At 52.3% G+C, this 11,791-nt stretch overlaps 1 protein-coding gene across 2 annotated transcripts in view; it reads right to left on the reverse strand.

Annotated features, from left to right (window-relative positions):
* PDGFC (platelet derived growth factor C) overlaps window positions 1-9,673 on the reverse strand; it is a 218,468-nt gene extending 208,795 nt beyond the window's left edge. For both annotated transcript variants that reach the window (XM_049709036.1, XM_004266172.4), the window contains exon 1: window positions 9,379-9,673. In XM_049709036.1, coding sequence (XP_049564993.1) covers window positions 9,379-9,601 — 223 coding nt within the window. In that variant the 5' untranslated portion in view covers window positions 9,602-9,673. The remainder of the gene's footprint in view (window positions 1-9,378) is intronic.
* Window positions 9,674-11,791: the final 2,118 nt, after the last annotated feature.

The following is an 11,791-nucleotide window of genomic DNA, read 5'->3' on the forward strand; positions in this document are numbered from 1 at the left end:
GATTTACAATGTTGTGTTAGCTTCAAGTGTACAGCAAAGTGATTCAGTTACACACACACACACACATATATCTATATCTATGATTTTTCACATTCTTTTCCCTTCTAGGTTATTACAAAATACTGAGTGGAGCTCCCTGTGCTCTGCAGTAGGTCCTTGTTGGGTCTCGATCTTACACACAGTAGTGTGTACCTGCTAATCGCAACCTCCTAATTTATCCCTCCTCCACTTTCCCCTTTGGTAACCTTCAGCTGCTTTTCTATGTCTGTGAGCCTGAGTCTGTTTTGTAAGTAAGTTCACCGCTATCATTTTTTATATGGAATCAATAGATTCCACATATAAGTGATATCACATGATATTTGTCTTTCTGTGTCTGACTTCACTCTGTATGACAGACTCTAGCTCCACCCATGTCACTGCAAATGGCATGATTTCATTCTTTTTTATGGCTGGGTAATATTCCATGTATATATGCACCACATCTTCTTTAGCCATTCACCTGTCGATGGACGTTTAGGTTGCTTCCATGTCCTGGCTCTTGTAAATAGAGCTGCAATGAACATTGTGAATTATGTTTTAAATTAAGTAATTTTATTATAAAAATTACTCTTTTTGAATTATGTTTTCTCAGGGTATATGCCCAGGAGTGGGATTGCTGGGTCACATGGTAGCTCTATTTTTAGTTGTTTAAGGAACCTCCATACTGTTCTCCATAGTGGCTGTATCAATTTGCATTCCCGCCAGCAGTGCAAGAGGGTGCCCTTTTCTCCACACCCTCTCCAGCATTTCTTGTTTGCAGAGTAAAGACAACCTTCTCCTGGATTCTACTTCTGAGCTGCCCTGCACACAGCACCAGGGCCTTACATCTCCCCTGCCTCTGTTCATCCTCAACCCCAGACTTGCTTCTGTCCTGGGCTGCAGGCTGTCCCCTCGGCCTAGAACACTTTCCTCTTCTCCCTTCTCAAGCCCACTTCAAAGTATGTCATCTCCCCCGTGGGAGCTTTTCTCCATGCACTTCTTTTCCGCGCGGAATCCACCACCTGGTCGATCACCAGAGGATCCGGGGGGTCACGGTAAAGCCCTCTGCGTTCCCACAGCTCCTGGAGCTCAGAACCAACAGACCTGGAGATAAACTCCAGAGCTGCCATCCTCCTCGGACAGCGCTTCGCAAGGGCAAGGGCTGCATCTCCTTCTCTGTGTACCCGGCACCTCGGGCAGAGCTTAGCACAGAGCACAAGCTCATAAACTGCTGTTTAAAAACAATGTTCTAATAAAACGTTAGACCATTAACTCATGACGGGGGAGGCGCGTGGCTGAGTCCTGGCTTGGAGTCAGAGCCAGGCCCAAACGTTCACCAGCTGTGCGACCTTGGCTACTTGGCCAGCCTGGCCTCGGTGTTCCTCCCAATAGCGCACGGTGGCGGGGGCGGGGTCACAGAGATGAACTGTGGACTGTCTGCAAACACTGAGCACCAGCGCCGCACCCAGCGGGCTCTCGGGGAGTCATCATCAACATCACAAGACCAGAGACCCACCAGGAACCCTTTGGTCCCACTGAATCGCCCCCCGTGGCGGCATCCAAATACTGCCCTTCCCGGGAGCGCGTCCCGGTTTCTCATCAGCGCGCAGCGTATACAGGTGCAACGCAGAGCCGCGTCCTTGCGCTGGCTACCATCGACGGGCCTCGTGCTGTCTGGGGACGGTGTTTTCTCTCAAGGAGCCAGACACCCGCTTTGCCTGCCGCCCCCAGACACTGCAACAACCCGACACACCATCCCTTAATTGAGAGATGGTTCAACTACTCTTCAATGGGGAAAATGCCAAATCCGAAAAAAAAAAAAAAATCACAGTTTGAAAATAAAAAGGAATTAAGCCTAACACCACGAAAGTTAAATTAGTGAAGCTAGCCTGGCAAAGATGGTTTGGCTTTGCAACAAGGCAGATGTCCAAGGGGGGCGGCTGCCCCATCACCAGGGGACTGGGAATAACCACTTGAAGGTGGGGCAGAGAGCCCGACGTGAAGGCAGATGGCAGATAAGAGGGGCTGAACTCCATTTGAAATGTATCCTCCCGACCTAAACCACAGAATGAGCTCATGCTACCAAAAACATTACGCTTACGAACTTGGCTTTAAGGATAAACGTAATTAACATAACTCCCCTTTATAACTGTAGCTCATTTGTTCTCCGATTCTGAACTCTGTAAACAAAATTTTTTAAAAAGGTAAATGAATTCTGTTTTAGGCAAGCTGTTCGAGTCCACAGCTACGCATTTATCTCCTTGATGCTCTTGATTTGAGAGCAGTCTGAACCTCTGAATAGAATGCCCTGTATAATATAGGGTAAATAAAGGCTAAAGTCACTCATTACACCCATTGCAAAAGAATAACAGGCTGTGTGTTCTAGAGCTCACTAAACCATGCTTATTTACTCACTTCTACGGTACTTCACCACTGAGACATCCTGCTAAATAAAATGTTCAAAATTGTTAAAAAAAAAAAAAAGAAAAGAAAGAAAAGAAAACCTCCCAGTGGAACCAAGCTTTCCCACGTCAACCTTCCCCCTCAGCATCAAGAAATACAGCAAAATATGCCAATCAACATTGTTCATCCACGGACCCGCTGAAAATTCGATCCCAGCCCATCACAGAAACAATTCTAAAGGAAGTATTTCAAGTCATTTGCCAAAATGGCAGATTTCTACCCCAACAGAGGTGTTACCGTAGACCCTAGCCAGAGTATCTGCTCTGCGTCGTTAATAGGATTATTCCGAGATTGTTGTCCTTAGCGTGCCTGTAAAAAATGTTTCAGGATCAAGGGAGCCCAAGCTGCCCTTACAACCCCCAAAGCACAAAACCTCCCAGAACAGTAGAGAAATGCATTTATGCCAAGTGTTGGAATTTTGAAACTAGAACGCCATTTGCCTCACTGGTTCCCATGGAAGGAAAACATACCAGCCCACAAGCCGTTGAACCCGGCTACCCTCCAGCGCGACCCTGACAAAGTCACCTCGGTGGTCTAGGCCTCACGGTACACATCGCTGTGGACGGACTCCTGGGACCCTTCCGGCCCTGACGTTCCACCTGCCAGAATTACTGCGGATTTCTATCCTGTGCACGTTCTCCGTGAGCCACAAGCAGAAGGTGGGAAGCACACTGATGCTGGAGTGCGTCAGCCATTCAACCTCACCATTCTGCGCAGTCCTGGGTCCAGACCACATGCGTGCGACCCAGCTGCAGCACTACAGAGGTGCACACCCCCGTGGCACTTTTAAGACAGTAACTAGCACCGCTTCTAGAAAACCTACCCACCGGCTTGGTACACACGCTCCTGGTCACGTGGTACCTTTACCAAGATGACAAAGTAGAACTCTCACTGGCGGTTCCCACCCCAACCAATAAGCAAGTGCATCTTCCTTTGCAAAAAGTCAAGCAATGGTGAAAGTTCCAGTATCAAAAAGCCACCTTCCAAGACGGGCTGCTGTTCCAGGCAATACCAGAGTCCTGCTTAAGCGAGGCACTGCATCCAGAACCGTCTAACAAATATTTACTCTATGCCACCCTTCGTTCCAGGCGCTGGCACACCCATAAAGGGCAAGTCTGACAGGGCCACGCTCTCAGGGGCCTTACATCCTACAGGGGTGGCAGGGAGACAATATATAAACCAATAAACAAGCAGAATACCACAGTGGTAAGTGCTATGCAGTGAATTACCCTTGACGTGATAAACAGGGGTGGTTAATGAAAGTGGTTAGAAAAAAGACCTCGCAGAGAAGGTGGTCTCTTTAACCCAGATGGCAGGAAGGTGGTACCCAGGCCGAAGCAGCTGCCCGGTGTTGCCTGGGGAACCAGGAACAGGCACCTGAGGGCTGCAACCCCACGCCACGTGTGCCACGTCCCCTGCCGCGTCTCACCCCCAGGCCTCTACCCTTGACAGGCTCGAAGCAAAGAAGCTGCAGGAAGGAGGCTTGAAGGAGGCTGTACCCTTTCTTCTCTCCGGGTCCTTCAAGCTGCAGGTGGGTTGGGCCCGAGTGCCCAGCAATGGGGAGAAGAGACAGGAGTTTTAACTCCCCTGTGAACTAAACTGTCCATAGCTGAAAGTGTCAAAAGGCTTAAGCATCAGTGTGGCAGGCGCAGGAGGGATACATCAGGAAGGAGGCCAGCAGGGTTGGAGCAGTGTCCCCGATGTCCCCAGCTGTGCCGGGCATTAACGCTGTGGCTTCTGCTCAAAGATGCTCCATCTGTCCTGGAGGAGTGGCCAGGCTCCTTCTCAACCCACTGGCGATGTTTCAGTATTTCCACAATGGGTGTGGTCGTGCCCCGTGCTTACCAGCCAAAGATCGACCACTAGACGTATCCTCAGGAGACAGAGAAGGGGGATGCAAGGGGAAAAAATCACAGGTGGAGGCAGTGGTAGAGAAAAATAATTCAGAGACTGTTTAACCAAGGAGCGTTCAGAAATTATATGGCGTCATACAGAGATATTCTGACTACAGATAACACTTGCAAATAGAACCATCAGAGGCATCAAAAGCAGGCCAAGTAAATGAAGGGACTTTTATTACGACTTCTACCATGTTGGTTGATACAAACAGAAACCTCCCCTCTGCTCAGCGCTCTGGAATAACCTAAATGGGAAAAGAATTCGAGAAAGAATAGATGTATGTATACGTACGGCTGAATCACTTTGCCGCACACCTGAAACTAACACAACATTGTTAATCAACTATACTCTGATATAAAATAAAATAAAATTTCTTTAAAAAGAAACATCTAGGGAAATGTTTAGCAGTCTTGGGAACATTTCGGGGGGAAGGTGGACATTACAAATGCACTGATTCAATTATTTTTTATTTAACACACATCACATTATCATTAGATTTCTATTTCTACAAAAAGTGTGCAAGTTTATAGATAAGACAATTTTTGCAAATGTTGATGTTGAAATGTTGAAAAAAACATGTAGTAGAAGAGAATGTCAAGAAGATATGTAAGGAGTAAGTTTCAGGAAGGATGAACTAAGAATAAACCAAGCTAAGACGTTGGTGCCTGACACAGGGCACTACAAAATACACCAAGGACAAAAGTGTAGGGTCGGCCCCCAGCATCTATTTACAACTATTCAACAAATGACATATAGTCCCTGAGGCTTCGTACAGACCTTTGTACTTTCTAATTACCTTTCAGAGGTAAACACCAAGTTTCTAAGATTAAGGGTAGAAGGTAACAGCTGGGAGAAGAGGAAATGTCACCAGAAAATAGAAGGGGGATTTTTTGTCACCTATGGTGAAAAGCAATATTCATCATTACATAATGGTGCTTCGCTTCTCCAACTTCCTCAACTACCCCAAACAGAGCAGAGAACCAGGAGGAAGTTAAAAAACAAAAAAAAACCCCTCTAGATAACAAAAATAAATGTCACAAAGGTCATGCGCGACAACTTATAGACTAACAGGAAAGTCCCCTGGGTCCTCGGGCAGAGCTATGTACTCTTGGACCCTATTCTAAAGGTCGTGACGATCTGCCTTGCAGTCAAATACAGCTTTGAAGCTGCTACCTAGGGCAGAGGGGAGAGGAGTGGATATGGGCACACTGGCAATGGGAGGAGGGGTGAGCTGGCACTGAAAGAGACACACTGAAAAGCCGTAAACACAAGACACACGTGCTGAGCGAGGCACCAGGGGACCATCTGTCCCCAAAGTAAATGGCCGCACAGGCCACAGAAGCCCTTGAGGACAAGTGCGCAAACAATAAACGATGCTCAGTGGGGAAAGGGAAGGGGGAGGGGCAATCTGGGGTAGGGGATTAGAAGGTGCGCTATTACGATGTTGAAAATAAGCTACGAGGATATATTACACCACACAGGACTGTAGCCAATATTTTACAGTAACTATAAACGGAGGATAACCTTTAATGATCATGAATCACTATATTGTACACCTGTAACTTACATAATATTATACATCAACTGTACTTAAATTTTTTAAAATAATGTTCGTAAGGAAAACCCTAATCAACAGAGACATATCCCAGATCTACACTCACAACAGTTAATAAACAGTCAGAAGCATGTTTCAGGGCTGTGGGTAAATTAAAATCCCTCCCCAGTGACACAAGGTGGGTGAGGCCTCATCCCACCGACAACCCTGTGACTGGCGTCTACTGGGGCCAAACACACGCGGTAAACAAAACAAGCTGTGTTCCCTTTCGCTTGAGATGCGCCTGATTCCCTCTGCTACAGCCCGGAAGCAGCATCCCAGAACTCGCCCATTTCCTGGGAGGAGTCCTCTCCTAAAAGGAGTGCATGCAGACCACACTCATTTCCCCATGGCCGTACAGCGCGTCCAGGCCAGAAACCCTACCTGCGTCAGCGTTCTCATCTTTCCTCTCCCTCTCTACGTTAAATCTGGGGGCAGATCCTTGGTGGATATGTGAGACTTCATTGTCAGCAGTCAGATTAAGAATGAAAGACACAGAGGCGGGAGTTCTCTGTGGTCCAGCGGTTAGTTAGGGCTCCGCGCTTTCACTCATGGAGCCCAGGTTCAATGCTGGGTTTGGGAACTAAGCTCCCACAAGCTGCGCAGCGAGGCCACAAAGGCACCTCATAGTACTGGAGGATAAAATTATTTTTCCAGTAAAGTGGCAAGAACTGCAACAGAGTTTTGAGGAGAGAAACAACTAACTGAAACAGGGTAAGTGACGCTGACCCCTCACACCTAATTCTGAAGCGCCTCCCTTGCCCCGGTCTAAATCCAAGTGCCCAGCATCGGTCAGAGCAATCAATTTCCATGTTTGACAGGCCTCAGGACACCCAGTTGATTTTGAAACTGAGCAGGCCTGGGGATCTGACGGAGTCAACCCCACAGGAGACTCTGGAATTCTCCAGGGAAGACAGTAACCATCTGTCGGGGAGGGGGGTGGTCAATGGTGGACAGAATGACCTCCGACTGTCACAACAGATCAATTTGGACATCTCACATTTAGCAGTTCTTCGAAGACCTTTCTGAATATGACACAGTGCACAGACTGGGTGAATGGCGTTTTCTATGTGGTACCCTCAGGGGGGTCTGTACTGGGGGAATCAGACTCTCATCTACATTGAGAGAAGCAACAGGGCAATCAGAAACCAATCATAATTCAGTAAGAGGGCAAAAAAAAAAAAATGCCCACATGACGGAATGGAAAAGTTGAAAGCCACAAAAAGAGGAGAAAGTTCCAGCAAAGCCGCTCACTTTCCTGGGGGATCTTCCTTAGCACCCACCTGTTACCCTCGCATCCTGGGACCTTCCATGCGCGGGAAGATAGCTCTACACCGCCCCCTAGCGCTGGCCGCCCCGCTTCTCAGGCTGAGCACCGCAAGGTGAGCGGTTCCTCCACCTCCACTTACTTCCGGCTGCCAACCCTCCCAAAGGCTAAACATAGACCAGTCCTCTGCACACAGATTAGGAAACCACCCGGCTATTTTTAGCATCATGCATCTTAGGAATGGAAATGGCCCAGCCTCTGACGGCAACACAATGTGTGTGGCCTGGCTTCACGAACCCACTTCTCAGGAGGGGGGTGAATCGACCCCTGAAAGTGGCCAAAGACCCCGGTGAAAGTTCTGGGCCTCGTTACAAAGCGACGATGGCACGTGGACCACAAGAAAGAATGGCAAGGAAAGGACAATGACAAGTACAAGTCGCGAAGGGACTCGGGAAGATGAGAGATGCCAGGACAGGCCTGATAAGTAAGTCAGAGCATTAGGAGAAAGGACCTGGGATGGAAAAAATAAAAAAACAAAAGCCAGGAGCCAGGGATGCGGTGCATGGTCATTTGGGGAAGCTTGGTCCAGTCAGAAGCGATATTTTGAACTGGGCATTTATTTTACGTGATAAAGAACAGAGGTTGGTCTGATCCGTCTCCTGCCAGGGTACAAGTGGCGCTGTGGCTTCTTTGATCCCCCCCCCCGCCCTGTCCCCGCGCCCCCGGCCCTCTGCAGTCCCCGGGATTGGACGTGGATCCCTTTGATCAGCGGCTCAAGCAGCCTGCAGGTGCCCCGTCCCATCACATCACCAAGTCGTAAGAAGCAACCACAGTGCTATCAGCCTTGTGATGCCTTGTCTTGCTGCCCAAACAGCGAGTACAGATAATGGCTACAAAGGTCCCAGGAATCCTTATTTTCTCTCTTTTTGGACTCTAGAACTTTCTGTGCTTTCTTAAAGGTGAACACTCTGGAGAGTTTCAATCCAAACTTGAAGCTCGGAGACACCCCCCCCAAAACCGACAGAAAAAGTTGCTTGTGACTTAAAAACACAGTTCAGGGCACTCTGATCTCCTAGGCACACGCTGCTCACGTTCGTTTCGCACGGTTCATGAAGTGACAGCCTTCTTGCATTCCGAACAGATGGCATATAAAGCAGTAAAAACATGTACATTTCTTTTCAAATAACACCGAGAGCCGCCACTTGTAAACAGGGTGTTTAATATTCTAATTTTAGACAGCCTGCATTGACATTGTGGTTTCATGTGCAGTATAAAATTTCTATTTACAAAGTAGTCTCAAAAATGACTTCATAATGTTAGATCAAGAGCAAAAGGGTTTAGAAATTGAATGATGTAAATCATATGGGGTTCAGAGGCTAAGCAAATTACACACCCTGAAGCAGCCCTGGCTTTATGAAAGGAGCCTTTCTCCGGCTCTGTGCGATCCCAGCCCAAGGGAACTTGCATCTGAGAGTTTTCTAAACATTTCAGGTACACTTGAAAGGTGAAAGTAATTCTCATTTCCTATGCAGGATTAAGTCGTTTCCAGCACACACAAACTAGCAGTCACTCACCATCGCATATAAAAACACACCACCAGAAAGGTAAGGGCTTCAGGAGTACAAAGGCACATTAAAAAAAAAAAAAAAAAGAGCACAAGAGAAATACATTTTTTTAATTCCCCCCTGCACACGTCCACGGGGCCCCTCGACCTCTTGGCTTGCTATCTACTTACTGATTAATTGATGCCTTTCCACCGCGAGCGCTTCAATTAATGCGGCTGACACACGTCCTGGGACACCCCTCCCCAGGGCAAAAAGCTCGGAGGAGAGTCAAACATGCCAGGACGCGTTCGTGTCGGACTCGGGTCTAGAGGCAGTTCTCGAACTTAGGACTCCGGCGACGAGAGGTCTTGCAAGCGCGCTGGCCCTGACGCCCCCCAGGGCTCCCAGCATGTCCGCGCTGCGGCGGCGCCCGCGGGGACACTCAGGCTGCCCCGCTGGAGCCCGGCGGCCGCTGCCCCAGCCGCAGGCTGTGAGGAAGCTCCGCGAACGCGGCGCTTGGGCCGGGGTGCGTCCCGCCCGGGCGCGCCGGGCGGCGCGGGCGGCGCGGCAGGGGACGGAGCGGGGGCACTCACCGTTCTGCTCCTTGGTGCTGGCGAGCTGGAGCTTGCTGCTCAGGCTGGACTCAGCCCGGGTCCCGGGTCTCTGGCCGGCCAGGGCGGATGTCAGCAGCAGGAGCCCGAAGAGGAGCATTGGGCTGAGCGGGCGGGCGCGCGGGCGGCGGGCACTGGGGCGGCGGGGCTGCGGGCCGGGCTCAGCGCCGCCGAGCCCCGCGGGCTCCTTCCCACATCCTCCCATCCAAGGCTTTCTCCGAGGGCCCTCTTCGGCGTCTCCAGTTTGCGCCGAGGATCAAAGCAGAACCTGGACCTGAACCAGTTCCCCGAGGTCTGAACAGATCCTGCGCCGCGCCGCGGCGGCGGGGGGGGGGGGGGGGGGATGGGGGCGAAGGCGAGGGGGAGGGGGGGACGCGGGGGCCGCGCGCGCCGCCGAGGAGTCCCCAGCCAGGGCCCCGAGCACCTGTCAGCCGGCCGACGGCCCGGCAGCGGGTCGGGGGTCGCGCGGGGCCGGCCTGCAGCCCGCGGGGCGGCCGGCACCTTCCAATCGATCACAGAGCTGCCGGTCGGGGCGCTCTCCGGGCGCCGCGGCCGCCCCGCCCCCAGCTCGAGGGGGAGGGGAGGCCCAGGCGCGGGCGCGGCGCCGGGGCCGGGGGGTGTCCCGAGCGGGGCCGGGGTCCCGGCCGAGGCCGCCCCGGCCCGGGCGCACGGAGGCCGCGGGACGCGCTGCCCGCCCGGAGCGCGGCGCGGATCGAGCACCTGGAGGCGGTCCCGCGCGCCCGCCCCGCGCAGCGCCGGAGGTCGGGCAGGGGTCGCGCGGGGGCCGCTCGGGCGTCCCCTCCCCAGCGCTCGGGCGGCGCGGCGAGCGGGCCCCGGGCGCGGAGCAGGCCGGCGCGGACCTCGCGTGTCCCTCCCCTTCCCCACCTTCCCGGCGCCGGGGGGGGTGGCCGGGGTCCCGCGCGCCCGGGCGGTCCGGCAGGTGCCGGCGCGTGCGCGGGGTGCCGCGGGGCCCCGGCGGGGGGATGCGGCCCGGGCTACCCGGGCGCCACGCGACGAGCCTGCTGGGCGCGGCGGGCGCTGCCCGAGCCGGGGGACGAAGGAAGAACTTCCTGCGCCTCCCCGCCTCCGCGCGGCCCTCCCCCCCGGGCCGGGGCTCCTCGTTCCTTCCCGAGGGCATCCCCGTCCCCAGAGGGCCGGGCTGCGACCCTCGGCCAGGCTTTCTGCGCCCGAGGAAGAAGGGAAGCCGGAACGCAGGGAGGTCTTTGCCTCCAGCTTCCAGCCCTCTGAAGCAGGGAGTGGAAAAAAGTAAATGTAAAGACAAATGGCCGGGATAGAACACCATTTATTCCTTTAACAAACACTGTAGGGACCGAAAGCCTCCTGAGTCGGGCACTGTTCTAAAACTGCAGACGTGCAACCAGCCAAAAGTCTCTGCCCTCGTGAAGCCTGCCTCAAGCAAGGGCCAGGGCAGGCAAAGCACAAAGAGCGCCCACCTCCTGTCAAAGAGCCGAGGCGAACCACAGGACCAGGTAAGGCCGGGGGAAGGACGGAGCCCCAGGGGGCGAGCTGAAATACGGGCGGACTTTCAGGGCTCCTGCCGAGGGAGCCAGCTGCCCTTCCCGGCCCGGCTAGGCCCTCGGTGAGTACGGAGGGGAGCCGCCCTGGGAAAGGTCCAGGGACGCCTGGGCGGGGACACCCCCACCGTGGACCCAGCTAGGGGCGGAGCCTTCCCGCTGAACGTGGCAAGCCCCCTTCCTCTGCTCGGATGCCCACCGAGCCCAGCCAACTTCACCTCTCTGCTTGTAACATCTTAGTTCTCTTCTCTTTTTTCCCCTCTTAAAATTCTCCGAGGCTCAACTCCCCTTTGAGGCCTTCGCTCACCTCTCCCATGGGTTCATTCTTACTGCTTCACCACTTCTGTCTTCAGAGGGCAGGATGTTAAGGCCGATAAGGAAAGCCCAGTCTCTGACCGTGAAGACGCCGCAGTTTAGCAGACACAGGCCTTGGTCGTGTCTTCACTTGAGCAGCCCCTCAAGGCCAGTGTGAAGCCATATTTGCGCAGTAAATAGGTTCTAAACGTGGTCTGTAGATCTGGGGGAGAGTTCCCAGTTTTAATAGCTTAAGGAGATTCGTTATGTAAACGACATGCTTTATGAACACACTCTAATCTATTTGTCTTGAAACCAATCGCTTCCCGGTTTTTCGAATTCGGTACTTTTCATTTCCTAATCAGGATTTTTCTAAATGACGCTGTTATATGTCTATATCGTTGAGTTTGATGACCACCCACATAGAGTGTGTGTATATGTGTGTGTGTACAGATTTAATCCATTTGCTCTCACGAGATTATAAGGGTGATGACTACCCTTTCTTTTGTATCGTTTCATATTGGCTAGAAGAGTGCCTGGCCCAGGGAGCTCATAAAGAAACACTC

This window comes from Orcinus orca, chromosome 4 (genome assembly GCF_937001465.1).
Source record: "Orcinus orca chromosome 4, mOrcOrc1.1, whole genome shotgun sequence".
Lineage (NCBI taxonomy): Eukaryota > Metazoa > Chordata > Mammalia > Artiodactyla > Delphinidae > Orcinus > Orcinus orca.